Source organism: Arachis ipaensis, chromosome B4, assembly GCF_059453495.1.
Source record: "Arachis ipaensis isolate K30076 ecotype BB chromosome B4, ASM5945349v1, whole genome shotgun sequence".
Lineage (NCBI taxonomy): Eukaryota > Viridiplantae > Streptophyta > Magnoliopsida > Fabales > Fabaceae > Arachis > Arachis ipaensis.
The window spans coordinates 9,465,721-9,481,950 of record NC_142439.1 but is presented as its reverse complement, the minus strand read 5'-3'; the positions used below and the strand labels follow the sequence as shown (position 1 = coordinate 9,481,950).

Below are 16,230 nucleotides of genomic sequence, written 5' to 3'. Positions count from 1 at the left end.
ACTGCTATGAATAACAGTTTCTTCTGGTCAGCATAGTATAATTACCTTTTATATTATTATTATTGTTAGTAATAAAAAAAAATATATGTAAATAATTTATAATGAATCAACTTTAAACAATTATAATTAATAATTAATAATTTTATATTTTTTTTTTAAAAATTAAATAATTACTAATTAATAATAATTAATATAAAATATAATTCAAAAATATTTATTAATTTATTATTAATTAGACCTCTGTTGATTATCTAACCAGATTGTAGTCATAAATGGCAATGTGGCATATATTGTTTTTGGGTCATGGTCGATAACGACACTTTTGAAACAATGGATACATCAGATAGATTTTGGGCCCAACCTCGTATCACAAAGCCCAACTACTTCATTAAACCCTCTCAGATCTTTTTTTTTTTTTTTTTGCTTTTCTCCAAAATGGGTCCCACCTCTTCATTTGGTCAGCGGTGGTTAGATGACACTATACCATGTTTAGCACAGTGTCACCAATTAAGGACAAAGCTATTTATTATAGGATGGCATATATTGGTCCACCTCAAAGATTTTAGTGCTCACTTTTTATTTTTATGTACTTGATTAATGTGTGCTTTAGCCTTCAATTATTTAATACAAGATGTTACTTACACACTAAAAATAAGTCTAAATTAATCACTATAATATATGTATTATTTAATTTATTTTTTATTTTTATTTTAAATTTTTATATGTATTTTAATTTGTATAAATAATTGATTTATTAGTTAATTTTTTGTGTATACCAGTATAGTTATTTAATACTATTACTTATTTTGCATCCACTTTTCTTGTTGGGAGCATACTTAGCAATTAATGTAGGTTTATTTATAGACTCTGCAATTGTGTAAAGTAACAAAATTTCAATTAATAACAATAAGAGCTTTTTCTGACTTGAAAATGATATTTAGGTGAATGTTCAACATGTGCGCCGTGCATATCTCTCTTATTAATTACTTATATAATAATCATCTAAGATTTTAATACCTAAGATGGTAAATTGTACCCAATCCTTATCTATCCTCAAAAGAACTGCATTATTATTATTATTAAGATATATATGACATGAAAGATATTAATATGGTTCTGTATAACTTTGACAACACTTAAAAAATATTATTTAAATTAATAAATTTATATTTTATATTTTTATAATACTTTTTATTTTTATTTTTAATTTAAAAATATTTTAAATATATAAAAATATTATTTTAATTTAAATAATATTTTTAAATGTTACTGAAAGAATAATAATATCCGATCAAATTATTTTGATAATCAAATTAAATTTAGTTAGTTTAATAGTTTAAGGAACGATCATAAAAAATTTTAGTTGAAGAAAGATAGAGGAAAAAAAAACAAATTGTATAAGAAGAAGAAAAATTTATTAAATTTAATTATAAAAATAATTTATTTATTTAATATTTTTTTAAAATTATATAACTACCGTAATTATAGTAATAATAATAATCGTTATAGACTCTACCTTATTATTATTATTATTATTATTACGAGGCCTTGTCAGTTGCCACATGTAGTATATGCTCAACTAATCGCTCTAACTCCCAAAATTATGCTAAGCACATATCAAATCAAAATAATGCTAAACATTATTATTAGTACCATATAATAATTTATGGATACCGCTAGAATAATGCAAATCATGCATGCAAAATTGTAGAAAAGCACCTTTCATGGGCAATAATCGTAATAATAATTTTATGTAAAGTAGTGAATTTTGTCTTTAACATTTTCTCAAGATTGAATAATTATAAGACTTCTCAGATTCATTGTATGTAGCTTGTTCTATGAATCTGGGCATGCATTCAGATTCCGTTGTTTTATTAATTTTCTAGTATATAAAAATATAATTTAAGTATTGGATTAACACAATTCTTCTCTCTGATCAATTATGATGTATGTGATGGTGTTTTGTAGCGTAGTTTGTCGCAGAATTGGAGTGTGTGTGGTGTTTTAAAATAAGAGGACTACGTAATAATAAAAAAATAAATAAAAAATAGTAGGGTATCAAATTTATATATGTTGACAGAAAATAATAGTGGTGGGAGTGATGAAATTGTTGTCAGTGTTAGTGTGAGTGTGTGAAATGTGATTCTGATGTGTCAGTGGTGTTCAACTACATGGCACATGCTGACGTTAATGCCCAACAACACTATCTATAGATAGATAGATAAATGTGCCTCTTTACCCTACTATACTACATTTAATTTAATTTAAATATTATTGGATTGGACACACACTACTAAACAATAGTGGCATGACCAATAATTTTCCCTAACACCTAATTGGAAGCATCCTATCTAGCAATGCATACAAAGTTGACAAATATACCATCTCTTTATTAGGAAAAAACGTCTTTTCAGTTTTCACTATAACGCCAATTATTATTGTATTCTCAATTTTAACCCTATATAACTATTAGGGTATCTTTACAACTAGTGTAGCTAGTGTGGAATCTCAAAATTATTCATATATTGGAATAATCTGAATCAATGGATTAATTTTTATATGGTTTTAATTTTTGTGTAATGTACCGTAAATCAAATGTGAAAAATATGGGTTTAGAACTTCTTGTAAATTGTTAATTTTTTTGCAGTTTAGGAGAAATTTTTTCATTTTATTTATTTATTTATTTATTGGTAGAAATTCAGGTACAGTCGACTTCACATGAAATTGATACCTGACAGCCGTTAGATAATTTGACTGATTTGACTAAATTTTCATCCAACAGCTCTCAGATATCAATTTCACGTGAAGTCGACTTCACCAGAGTTTTCACCTTATTTTGTACTTGTTGAGAGAAATTTTTTTCATAAAATTCTTGCATTTTAATTTATGTTATATTATATCATAAGGATATGTAATATAAAATGACTCTGTGTTGTCTTTAGTATTTGAATTCTAATTAAACCGCACTTTATATGTCATGGTGTTGTTAATATTTTAAAATAATTATTAATTTTAATATCAATATGATATTAATTATTTCAATCCTAACTATTTTAATTTAATTGTGATAATAAATAAATGCAATATTACAATTAAATATATTTTAAATTAAAAGTTTATTGACAATTCTAGAACAACAATATTCATTTTCTTATTTATTAGGCATTTAAGATGATGATTTAATCATTAATTTTATCTTTGTTTTGACTCCAATTATATATTCACCTTGTTATAAAATTATTTTTTTTTAAATATATAAATTAATAATAAAAATTTATAAATAATTATATCTCTATTAGATTTTATCTGTATAAAATTAAAATAATCCCTCCTTTTATTGACACATGCACTTCAAAATCTACACCTTAATTTGAAGTTTCCATAATAATCAAGCCTGATTTGAATCCCACCTAACTTCTATATATCCTTCTCATTATTAACACCTATAAACAATGTTTTGTGGCTGCTAAATAAAATATTGAATCCTTAAGATTTAGCACTTATTGAGAAGATTGAATAGGAATCTATCTCAATGAATTATTGGAGGATTATTCATGAATAATAAGAGTCCTTTATTTATTGCACAAGAATAGGTTTCATTCTAAAAGCATAAAGATGGTGGTGGACTTGGGATGAAAAGGAAAAAAATAAACAAACAAATAAATAAATAAAATAAAAAGTGATTGAATTGAACAGAAAAGAAGAAAAGGGTTAGAATGAGGAGAGGATATGTGAAGATTTCAATCATTCCATCCCAAAATAAGAAGAGAAGTACAGCTAAAATTATACTTTCCTTTTTCTTTTTTGTGACAGACAAGTCACAAGACAAGATTTTGTGTTATTGGGAAAAGATAAAAGATAAAGTTAGGAAAAGACTGAAAAAGATGTCTCTCTATGTGCCTCTTTGGATTATCAAATAATTATTTATGTGGGTCACTCAACCCACATACAAGGACTCTCATAATAATAATATAATAATTTAATTTTAATGTTTTAATAATATAAAATATTTTATATAATTATTTAATTTGGATTATCCCTCTCTGTGTGCATGCAGCAATCCATTGGCCACCGATAAACCCTTAAATGAAGCTTAGTACCGCGACGGATTAGTCCTTGATCTGTCGGGTTGGGAGATACCGTGAGAAACCAAAAAAAAAAAATTAATTTTAATGTTTTAATAATATAAAATATTATATATAATTATTTAATTTTATATATTTTTTAAGATAATTATTTACATAATTAATATAAAAAATAATTTTTTATTGATATAAATATTATGTAATTAAATATATATATAAAATTATTTTTAAATAATAATAGTAAGAGCAATAATAAAAGTTTTGACAAAATAAAAGATAAGCTAGCTAGTGGGAATGGTATCAGTATCAAAGGCTATTTTATTCTTATTCAGGGAAATAAAATTAAAAACAAAAGGAAAAATATCTTGTCAAAAATGGAGTGCGCTTGCATTTTATTGCTGTTTATAGTTTGAAATGATACCATTGATATATAAAAGCTAAATTAATAATAATATTTAAAAATAATGGCAAATAATAAACTTCTATTTGACTTACAAAATATTTTCAAGAATCACTTTAGTTAAATAATATGTATTAGTTAAGAAATTTATGAAAAGCCAAAACAAATTTAATTTGGTATGTCTGTGTTGTGTGTACGCATCTAATTTGCTATAATTATATAGTTTAATATATATGTAGTAAGATTAATTTAATATTTTGAAAAATTAAATCTATCCATAAAATTAATTAGTTTATTTTTATATATATGAATTTTCATTCTTATCTTCATTATTGTTTGACTCAATATGTTTTCGCATTTAATTGTGTATCTTTTCCTCTACGTACTACATATATATAGTATTAAATCTCTTAGGCTTATTATCATAATTTTTTAATAACTATACTTAGAAAAATTATTAATACTCAATATAGTTTATAAATAATATAATAATAGTGTATTCTAGATGATTATTTTAGAAAATTCAACATGTATTTTTAATTATTTCCTAAATACTAATATGATTGTATAAAGCAGTAGTAAAACACTAAAACCTATCCGTAGCAAACTAGGGAAAAAAAGTGATATATGCTCATTAACGGATTTTATAATTTTTTGAAAATTCATTAATGAATTTTTTTAATCATGAAGTCATTTTCTAGTCAATAAATTCGTCTTATTTATTTTAGTCAATAACTTGGTATTAATTACAAGGTAATAAATTTTTGTTACAAATAAAGAAACTTATTAACAGTTCAAGATTTTTACAAAATATTGCATGTATGACTAATTAAGATGTCAAACACGTTGCGCAAAAAGAGAACTATTTTTTGAATAAAAATATTTTTCTATTTCAATCCTGATATAGTAAAATGTTTTTTGGATCTATCCACCAATATATCTTTCTATATAAGCTAGTAATAGATTCGATCATCAATGCCCAACACACAAAAGTAGTATATAAATCTGCAATAAAGATTTTGCCAAATTATTATTGGTTATGTTTGACGACTTTTTAAAAAATTCAAATATAATAAAATAATAATCCTTACTTTATTTTAATTATTATTCATCTTAAAATAAATTAGCATAATCAATAATAATTAAACCAATAGATATTATATTAATTATGTTCAACATATATTCATTTAACATATAAAAAAATAATAATATTTATTTATATTTTTTATAATTTACACACATAAATTAATGAAATTTAGTTATTAAAAATAATTTAATATTTATATTAATTAAATAATAATTAAAAATACTAAAAATTATTAGTTTAAAAAAAATTCTCATACAAAATTAAAGGAATGCTAATTAATATGCTATATAGAGTATATATAATAATGTAATTATACCGCGTAATTAAAAAATCAATTAATTTAACCCTCAATATGGGCCAATTCTGCATTGGAAAAACATGTAATGGGAGAATAAAATAAAAGATTGTTATTATTGTCATGGTGGTGCAAGCAATGCACAACTTTTGGGGTGGGGACAAGACAAGAGAATTATAGAAAGGAAAAAGGAAGTGGTAATTAAAAGGGGTAGTCGGTAATAAGAATAAAAACAAAAAAAAAAAATGAGAGATAAAAGCAAACAAAAAAGTAAGGTTAAGCAAGAGGGCAGGCCAGGAAGCATCGCATTCCTAGAATGGTGCAGGGTCTGTGGTACAAGAAACAATGATGCCGATTTGACATGGCCAAATAAAATAATAATAAAAAAGTGAAATCATATTTAATTTAATTTAATTTAATTTAATTTATCCCTATGGGAAGTTGCTTATGGTATGATGGCATACTCGCTAGCCTCCACAACCAACAGGAACTTATCTTTTTCACTGTGTTGGCTTTATTATATCATCACTTTATAAATCAGGATTTTAGGTGTGTCTCAACTTTTAAGACTTTTTTGAGTTACTCCAAAATTTCAAAGGAAAGTAGTCATCAGAGGCGTTTTCATATACGTTTTTATTCATAGTCCCATTTTAATATTTAAATATTATGTTTTTGTAACTCACAAAGTGATAAGTAATTGATTTTGAATTTTAGATATTATTATGTATTATTAGACCTTAAATTTCATGATTAGTATATATAATAAAATATTTTTCGGTAATTTAAATATTTGATCATTAAAATCTGATCTCTATCTAATTTTTTTATTGTCTAATAAACTCATCACGAACTAAATATTTAATTTGTTAGATGTTATTAAATTGATAAGAAAATAAAAAATACTTTTTTATTTTTTAACATATTTAATACATTTTTAATAATAAAAATAAAAAATATAAATTTTTTGAAAAATTATAAATAAATAAATAAATAAATAATTAAAAAATAATTAAAAATTTATTTATTAAAAACTCACCCAATAAAAAATCCTAAATCCCTAATATCTAAGTATCTAACCCATGGTGACCACTCCTACTTATTATTATGGATGGCCATATTCACATAAAAAATCCAGCATAGCAGCCATTCAATAATAAGTTCAATATCTTTACTCTTTTCATTCATTCATGCATCTTGATTCCCAACACCGCCAATCGTTAACAACTAAATCACTCTGTTTCTTATTTCAATACTTAGAAATTTTCTTCTTATTTTTATTTTTCCAACCACCATTCACTGTTAAGTCTTAATAAAGCTAAAGAGTTGTTTTCCTCCTGTTTTTCTTCTTTATCTTAACACACATTCCTATATACATATATTACAATTATAATTCAGAATTTTGTTAAATTCAATACATCAATTTTATATTAAAATTCCATAAAATTTAGCAAAAGACAACAATTAATAGCACTATTTTTTCTCCTAAAATGTTACTTAGGAGTTATCAAATATTATCATAGTGATTCCAACACAAAAAAAAAAAAATAATAATAATAATTCTTACTAACATATATTCTAAAGACATATTCTACACGAATATCATAAAAATATTTTATTAATTCTTTACATTAAAAATATATTGAATATGAAAATAAAAAATATTATTATACTATTAAAATATGTCAACAAAACACAAAATAATTAAATTCAAAAAATACTACAGTAAACAATATAGAATTAACAGACACACATTATTATCGAATTTACTTAAACTTTTAAATTACAAAAAAAAAAAAAAATTTACCACAACAAAACATAATTTACCCTATCACCTAGAGCTTCACCACTAATAATATTCATCTAGTATGTTTGCAAAATTGAAGTTGAATACACATAATTATAACTGAATATTAAATATTTACTATTTAATTTCATTTCAGCATAGATAATATTTTGTGAAAAATATTATAACTTACCTTTTCTCTCCTTAGCAAATGTTTTTTCCACAGGCATGGCATCAACACCCAACATTATATTAAAAAAAAAAAAAAGAGGGAGGAGAAATATATATATACAAACAAAAGAATTTTAGATTTATTTTTTTTATATATTTTCATTTTTCCTTGATTTACTTCTCTAAAACTGTCTATTAACCCCACAAAAAAAAAAAAAAAAAAACTATTGATGTCTAGTTTTAAACTATCTAATTCTAATTTGAATGTAATAAAAACAAGATTAAGAAAATCTAAGAGAGATTAACATGAACACTAGCATCCATGCCAGAGTCACAAACAGGGCAATTCCGAACACTGGACCCACACATTGTGCAAAGACACAAATGCCTACATGGCAGTAACAGCACTATTGATTCTCTAACCCCACAACTCTTACACATCCTACTAACCCCTTCTCCTCCTCCGCCGCCGCCAACCGCCGCTGTCGCCGCCGTCTCCTCCTCCGCCGAACCACACTTTTTTTCATTCTTGTTAAGAATATCATCATTGCTCCCACAGCATGACTCTGCGTCGTCGTCGTCGGCACCGCCGTGACGGTGGTCGTCGGCGCCGGCGCCGGTGCCGACATGTGCGAGGATCTGTTCGAGATTTGTTCGGAGATAATTGGCTGTTGTCTCGTTTGTGTGAGCGAGTTCCTTCCATACTTGGTTCTCTACGCAGAGGCTCTTAACTCTCTCTTGAAGCGCCATGTTCAGTTTCTCCATTCTCTGAATCTCTTCGTCTTTTTCCTTCAGCTTCTTCGCCATTGTTTCTTGTAACAAGCTTAGGACAAGCCGAGATTGCCGAATCTTCTGTTCTTCCATTTCCATTCTCACCTTCTCTGTCTGCACAACAAAAAAAAAAACATTAATTAATGATGACCCAGATAACAATCACGAAGAAAAGTTTGAAAATTTATGACCCCCTAAAGAGTTAGAGACGTCAACAGTTTCCTTTTCCAAAAGGGTGTTCATGGGAAGTTTCAAAAAAGAGAATTTTCAACGGAGGTAGAAGGGGAATTTAATTACATACATGATGGGCGAGTACACGGTCGATTTCGGATTGAGTTTGGTTCTGAAATTGGAAGAGAATATCTTGGTTGATGAAGGGTGGTGGTTGTTGTTGTTGTTGTTTCTTGTGTTGTTGTTCTGTGAATAATTCGGATATGAATAAGTCTCTGGAACGCTTCCTTTGGAGAGAAACCATGTTGTTATTGTTTTGATGGAAAGTGAGGCCACTATCTGTTTTGTTATTTGGATCACAGACATTGTTGTTGGATTGGTAGAAGAATTGCATCACAGATTGTTGTTGCTGCTGCTGTTGTTGATTGTTGCTTGGAACCAAAGCTGAATTCATTTGAGGAGCATTATTGTACATAGCTGAATTATTATTCAAGACCTGGTTCTGCTGCTGTTGTTGAATACTAGGTCTGATTATTTCCCTGTAAAAATATAAAAGAAAAAATACCATACTAAATATCAGCACAATTTGTAACACAGTCTACAATAAGTTAAAAAAAAAAATCAATAATAAAAAAATGAATCTACCTGTTAACAAGTAACTGAGAAGGCAAGAGATTATTCATGTAAGTGGCATCAACAGCCATAGTTATAGTGATTGATGTTTTGCCTAAGTTTTTTGTGTGACTATTGTTGTTGTGGTGGTGGTGGTTTGAAGGAGAAGAATAAGAAGGGGATGAAGCAAGAGCATGCAATAGAAATGAATGAATGAGAGATTGAGAGAGTGGGTGAGATGATTTCAAGGTTTTATCTTTGGCTCTTTTTTGGCTTTTTGTGTTTATGTGTGGGCGTTATAAAGAGAGGCACAAAGTCAAACGCAACTCTTCTAGACAGGAAAGTTTTCAGCATAATTTTATGGAGGATTATAGGATATCAAAAATATGGACTTTTTTTTATATTTTAATCAAATGTATATTTATATTAATTAAATTCTTTTGTCAAGGCATTCAATTACCCAAATTTGAGAAAAGTAAACATGGGTTTTGTCAGATTTTGGTTTTCATATGAGATGGGATTCTCAATGACGTTTCTTCCAATTTTGCTCATTTCGGACTCTCGGCCATTTATTCTTTTTCTTTTTACTTTATACTTTTTTTATTGTCTTCAATATATATATATATATTTTGCTTTTTTATAATGGAGCAGATCAATGAATGTGCATCATATGAAAGTAAAATAGACACCAAAATAAGAATGCTATTGCATAATATAATTCCGGGTATTCCTAACTAAGAAAAAGGGTAAGAAAAATTACCATTTATTTATTTCCCATTTTTTGTTTTGACAGCTTCCTCACACTAATCTCGTGTTTTTATTGCCTTTTTGCATTAGGAGCAATTCTGGATGCACAATCTTATCCTCATGAAGAAAGAGTAATTTTATTCCACGTTAATTTATCGTCACAAAATACTTAACAAGGCAAAAATAATATAATAAAAAATAAATGAAATAAATTCTTAGTTCTATTGTATCATTTAATTGAAAATTTTAGCATTAGAATAAAAATATTTCGGTATTATTTTTTAAAAATTTATATGTTATTTTATATAGAGTAAAGTATCGTTTTTATCTCCAACGTTTGGGATAAGTCCTATTTGTGTTCCTAACGTTTAAATCGTCCTATTTGTATCCTTAACGTTTATAAAAGTGATTCAGTATTATCCTACTATTAATTATACTAACAAATCAGATTATATTTTTTAATTATTCTCATTTGGATGTATTCATTTTCAATTAGCTCTCACTTGGATAATGTGTTCGATTTTAATATTATACCCACTATTTATGTTTAGATTCAATTATGTCCCTAGAAAAGTGAATTATGTAAATATTGTAGGAATTAGTTTCAACATTTGATGAGCTATTTTTCGGAGTAGATCATCGATTCTATCCCAAATATTTGTATTCTAACTTTAAGAAGAGATTTTTAAAACTCAAATTAAATCGCTCATGATGTGTAATTGACGACATGATAACATTAAATCACTTTTTACAAACGTTAGGGATACAAATATGACGATTTACACAGAGGATAAAGTGTGTGATTCACACAGATGTTATGTGAGTAGTTTTTGTTAAATTTAGACTAATTTAGTTGGATTTAGTTGACAAAAATATTTAAATATGTAATCAAATTAATTATTATTATTATTATTATTATTATTATTATTATTATTATTATTATTATTATTATTTATGCAATAGGATTTGAGTAGTGATTTTGTGAGGCAGTAAAATAGGAAATATTTGGATTATATTTTTTATGGTTTGAAAATAAAAATAAGTATCTTAATATTACGAGCACAATTAATTTTGGTCTTTGGGGGAAGTTTTATACATATAGTAGAAAATATGAATAAATTATAGGATATAATTACACTTTTGAGATTTTGTTTTTAAGCAATTATAATAATAATGATGTTAGGTGTATATTAAAATTAAATTAGAAGTAAAGTATCGTTTTTGTTCCTAACGTTTGGAATAAATTCTATTTGTGTCCCTAACGTTTAAATCGTCCTATTTGTATCCCTAACGTTTGTAAAAGTGATTCAATGTTATTCTGCCGTCAATTACACATCATGCGCGCTTTAGTTTGATTTTTAAAAATCTCTTCTTGAAGTTAGAATACAAATGTCTGGGATAGAATCGATGATCTACTCCGAAAAATAACTCATCAAATGTTGAAACTAATTCCTACAACATTTACATAATTCACTTTTCTAGGGACATAATTGAATCTAAATACAAATAGTGGGTATAATATTAAAATCGACCACATCCAAGTAAGACCTAATTGAGAATGAATACATTCAAGTGAGAATAATTGAAAAATATAATCTGATTTGTTAGTATAATTGATAATAGAATAACATTGAATCACTTTTATAATCGTTAAGGATACAAATAGGACGATTTAAACGTTAGGGATACAAATAGGACTTACTCTAAACGTTGGAGACAAAAATGATGCTTTACTCTTAAATTAGCCACCAAAATTAGTTATTAATATAAAATATATATTAAAATATAAATACATAGTGAAAATAAATTAAATTATATATATATATATATATATATATTAAATAGTGGCATTTTAGTATAAATAATATTTTTATTATAATAAATATAAATTAACTTAAATATTTCTTGCTTCGGTTGTTTTCACGATTTAGGTACCATAATACTATCCCAATCTAATATTTATCCACTGATAGACTTTTATCCAATCACCACATCTACACGGATATTAAAAAAAAAAATCTGTATTTAATGATTTTTTTAAAATAAATATCGTGAATTTGAATATCTACTGCCATCTCCAGTATCTATCCAACAAGATATAATTTAAGAAATTAATAAGATGTAATTTCTATAAATTTTTATCATCAACAAATCTTTCTTTTCATGTTATCATGTAAATTAGTAATAGATTCTATCTGCTCTTATAAATGTTGTAATCAACGTTCTTGAATAGTTAAATATATTTACCACAAATGTTACGTTATTGTGAAATAAAATATGAAAATGGAACGAAATATGTGTACATTTTCAATTCAAACCCGCAGATAAAAAATAAAAAAATATTTGTGATATATTAATTTGATCTGTTGTCAAACATAAATGAAAATGATTTTTTTAATTAAGACATAAATAAGAAGTTACTCGTTCGTAATACGGTCAATTAAATTTGACAAATTAAATGTGCTCTTGCGTTACTTTAATTTGCAATTAATATGTCTAAATTTTAAAATGAGTGTTAATAACTTTTTTGGGATAAACAACTCTTACTTTTATTTGTTAATTCTATTTTCTTAAAAAAATATTAAAGATCAATATTTTTTATTAATATTAGTCAATATTTTGAATTAATATTTTTTTTATATTATTAAAATTTAAGATTTAGAATTTGAATTTAACTTTAATGCACTGACAATGTAAAATAGTTTTATGCATACATTTAATTATGTAATATCATATCACAAAAAATAATTACTTTTTATATTAACAGTGTAAATAATTATCCAAAAAATAAATATAATTGGACAACTATATAAAAAATTTTATACTATTAGTGCGTCAAAATTAAACTCTTAAAATTTAGTATAAAAATACTTTTGTTGACTAAGTATTAAAAGAAGGATTTATCTATTATGTATCCTAAAAATACATATTAAAATTACAAATTGAAAAAATTTTTTATTGAAAATATAAAAAATATAAATTTTTAATATATTTATTTTATATTTAATAAAAAATTAAAATTTCTACTAATAATAATATTATATGTTTTAAAAATACATATTAACTAAACTCTTAAAAAATATCTAAATTAATACGTGGCTAATTTTTTGTATATATGTAATATTAAAATTTTAAAATTATTTTTAAATTATTCTTTAGTCTTTATTCATTTATAATTTTTTTAATAATTTTTATTCGTGACAAAAAAAAGAATGTGTAGCTAGAGCATACTAAATGAATATTACATATCTTTGACCAAATAATTTAATTTAAGATTCATATATTCAAACATTAGAGCTTTGCATAATTGGATTATTGTTGTGTTGGTCACTAATTAAAACACTTAAATTAGATGTGATAAGCAGAATTTGATCATTTTTATTTACAATATCAAAGTTAACTTTAGAATCGTTATTTGAGGAAAATTCTATCTAAGTATCTAGTCAAGTAGTCGTCTATCCTATACCTGAAATTGCATAAACAATTTTTTAAATAACAAATATATTTTTTGTATTATTTTTTTTAAGTTAAAGATGAGATACGAATTCGTGACCTCTAAATGAGTACGTATGAGTTCGTAAAGAGTATACCATTTAAATTACAGTTTATTGGCATATTATATTATATTGTTACAGCATAAATTTACATAAAAATATTTGACTACCAAACTTTAGAATTTGGTTATTATCTCTTAACATTAATACTTTAAGAATATATATAACAATTACTCAATTAGCAGATTGAAAGATTGGATTATTCAAAACTTAAATTTAATAAGATCATTAAGATTTAGTCGACTCAACTAAATTGGTAACAAATCTTTCATAGACCAAAAGGTGGATTTTGTAGTTTGTACTATGAAAAAAACAGTAAACAATATATATAATGTTGTAAATTATTGTTCGAAAATTAACATATGTTTAATTTCTTTTGTACACTATTTGGTGTAGTTTGGTGTTCAATTTTTTTTTTCGATTTTTTAACCTTACAAATAACTATTCATTATATGTGATGGAGAGGCTAGCAATTGCCACAGGATTTCATTAATTTTATGGTGTTACCAATAAACAATTTCTTTCATAAATGAATAACTTAAAAGATATATATATATATATATATATATATATATATATATATATATATATAGTTGCATTGCCAATAAATATACTAATTAAATTTATATTTAATCTAATTAATACAAAAGACTATATTTAAAGCAAATTATAATTAGTTTTCAAAAAAAATTATTTTATTTTTCTATATAATATGTTCTTAGTTGAACAAATGATTTTTGTAATCAAATTTAATCAATATTTTTTATTTTTATGCATCTGTTTTTTTCTCTAATTAATTTTTTTACGAATAAATTATTGACCTAACTTAATTGAATTTAGTTATCAAAATAATTTGGGCATGTAGCATATATTAAATTCTTTAATTAGTTTTATAAATACACAATATTAATTAATATTTTATTTGAGAAGTTGAAATAATTAAATCATTACAAAATTATTTTTATTACTAATAATATTAAATGTATATTCGTATAGTAATATAGTAAATCAATGACTTCACAATAATAAAAAAAAAAATTAAAGCGGCAAATAGAAAATATATTAAAAAATTATATCTAGTAGAGTTTACATTTAAAAAAATGGTATTTTTAAGGAAAGACCATAAAAATTAAATAAAAGAGTGTGGGAATAGCTTCTCCTCCCTAACTACTAGCTAGCTACCTCTCATGTGTCATATATATAATGTGTGTAATTTTCAATTACTAAGGTAATTATTACTTATTTTAAAGTAACTATTTTCTATTTTGAATTGAATCACTAAAATTGTTCTTTACTTAATTATTATCTTATATCTTAAATGTGTGTATAATTTGATGTCTCATGCAATGTCACATCATAAAAAATAATTTGCTCTCTAAATAATAAAAGTTATTGAGCAATTGCCTAAAATTATATTAGCTACTACTACTACCTGCTAAACAATAAAATTTATAATTTTCTATCATTTAGTGGTATTATATTTGGCATAGATGATCAAAACCTAAACTTGGGGAATTAAATTAATAAAATTAGGGCTACACAACTAAATTGCTGACAAATAAATAAAACTTGATTTACTCTCAAAGGTTAGAGGGACTAGTGGATCTTTATTTGGGTGAACACCATGGACCATGCCACCAAAAATGAGCTTGGTTTGTCCACTAGAATTAAGTTTAGAAGATAAAAAAGGTAGGAAAATATTGTATAAAATTTGGATACTCTTACACTCTAAGTGTACAATATTTTTTTTTGTTGTCTGCTATATTCTCTAATCCGATAGGTTAATTAAAGATTAATCTATCGCGGATCTAAACTCTATTTAAAGATTTATCACTGGCTAAAGAGTTACTACATGTACAACGTAAGATTTAAAACCTTATCAATACTTACTTAAGTGGACAAATAAACTAACTACTCCACCAACCTAAATTAATTTCAAGTGTACAATATTAGTTTGACATTTTGAGCCATTTAAAAAAATGAATCTTTATCAGAACACAGTTTTTCTTTTTAAATCGTTTGTAAATACTCAATCCAAAACTGGAGAAAAAAGATTTGACCTATGAATCATCACTTTTCAGCATTACTATAAAAAATAATCACAAATTAATCAAAGTACACATCACATTAAAATTATTTAAAAAACCAACAACCAAAATATAATAACAGATCCCTATATAAATAAGAATTAAAATTACATGACACAAACATGTATTAAGTCTTTTTTTATATATATTATTGAGCACTCTTAATTATTATGTTTGCCAAATTTCATTTTGCTTCCAAACAATTTTATCATATTAACCACTTATATCATTTTATTTTCTTAGTCTCACTTCATTCATCAGAGTCCTCGTTCATCGTACATTTATATTAGTTCTATGTCATTTACTTCACCTAAAATTATTATTTATCATGACCACACTCTTCTATTCCTTTTTTTTTTTTATCTAAAATTGTTATTTGTTATTTTGCACCAAATATTTTATCTCATAAACTTTATTTCTTACATTCCGCTGCTCATTCTTTCACAATTTTAAAAATATTTAAAATT

At 24.9% G+C, this 16,230-nt stretch overlaps 1 protein-coding gene across 1 annotated transcript; it reads right to left on the bottom strand.

Moving 5' to 3' along the window:
- Positions 1 to 7,937: 7,937 nt before the first annotated feature.
- LOC107638791 (E3 ubiquitin-protein ligase BOI) lies at positions 7,938 to 9,708 on the bottom strand. Its single transcript, XM_021120695.2, has 3 exons — positions 9,409 to 9,708; positions 8,894 to 9,302; positions 7,938 to 8,706 (listed from the first exon to the last, which is right to left on the bottom strand). The coding sequence occupies exons 1-3, from the start codon at positions 9,465 to 9,467 to the stop codon at positions 8,113 to 8,115; spliced, it is 1,062 nt and encodes a 353-aa protein (XP_020976354.2). The 5' UTR covers positions 9,468 to 9,708; the 3' UTR covers positions 7,938 to 8,112.
- Between the last annotated feature and the right edge of the window lie 6,522 nt (positions 9,709 to 16,230).

Excerpts from the sequence above, each read along its gene's own strand:
- LOC107638791 (XM_021120695.2), bottom strand. The coding sequence starts at position 9,467 with ATGGCTGTTGATGCCACTTACATGAATAATCTCTTGCCTTCTCAGTTA. Across the intron at positions 9,303-9,408 it reads TCTCAGTTACTTGTTAACAG|GGAAATAATCAGACCTAGTA; the intron begins GTAGATTCATTT and ends ATATTTTTACAG. Across the intron at positions 8,707-8,893 it reads ACCGTGTACTCGCCCATCAT|ACAGAGAAGGTGAGAATGGA; the intron begins GTATGTAATTAA and ends TTTGTTGTGCAG.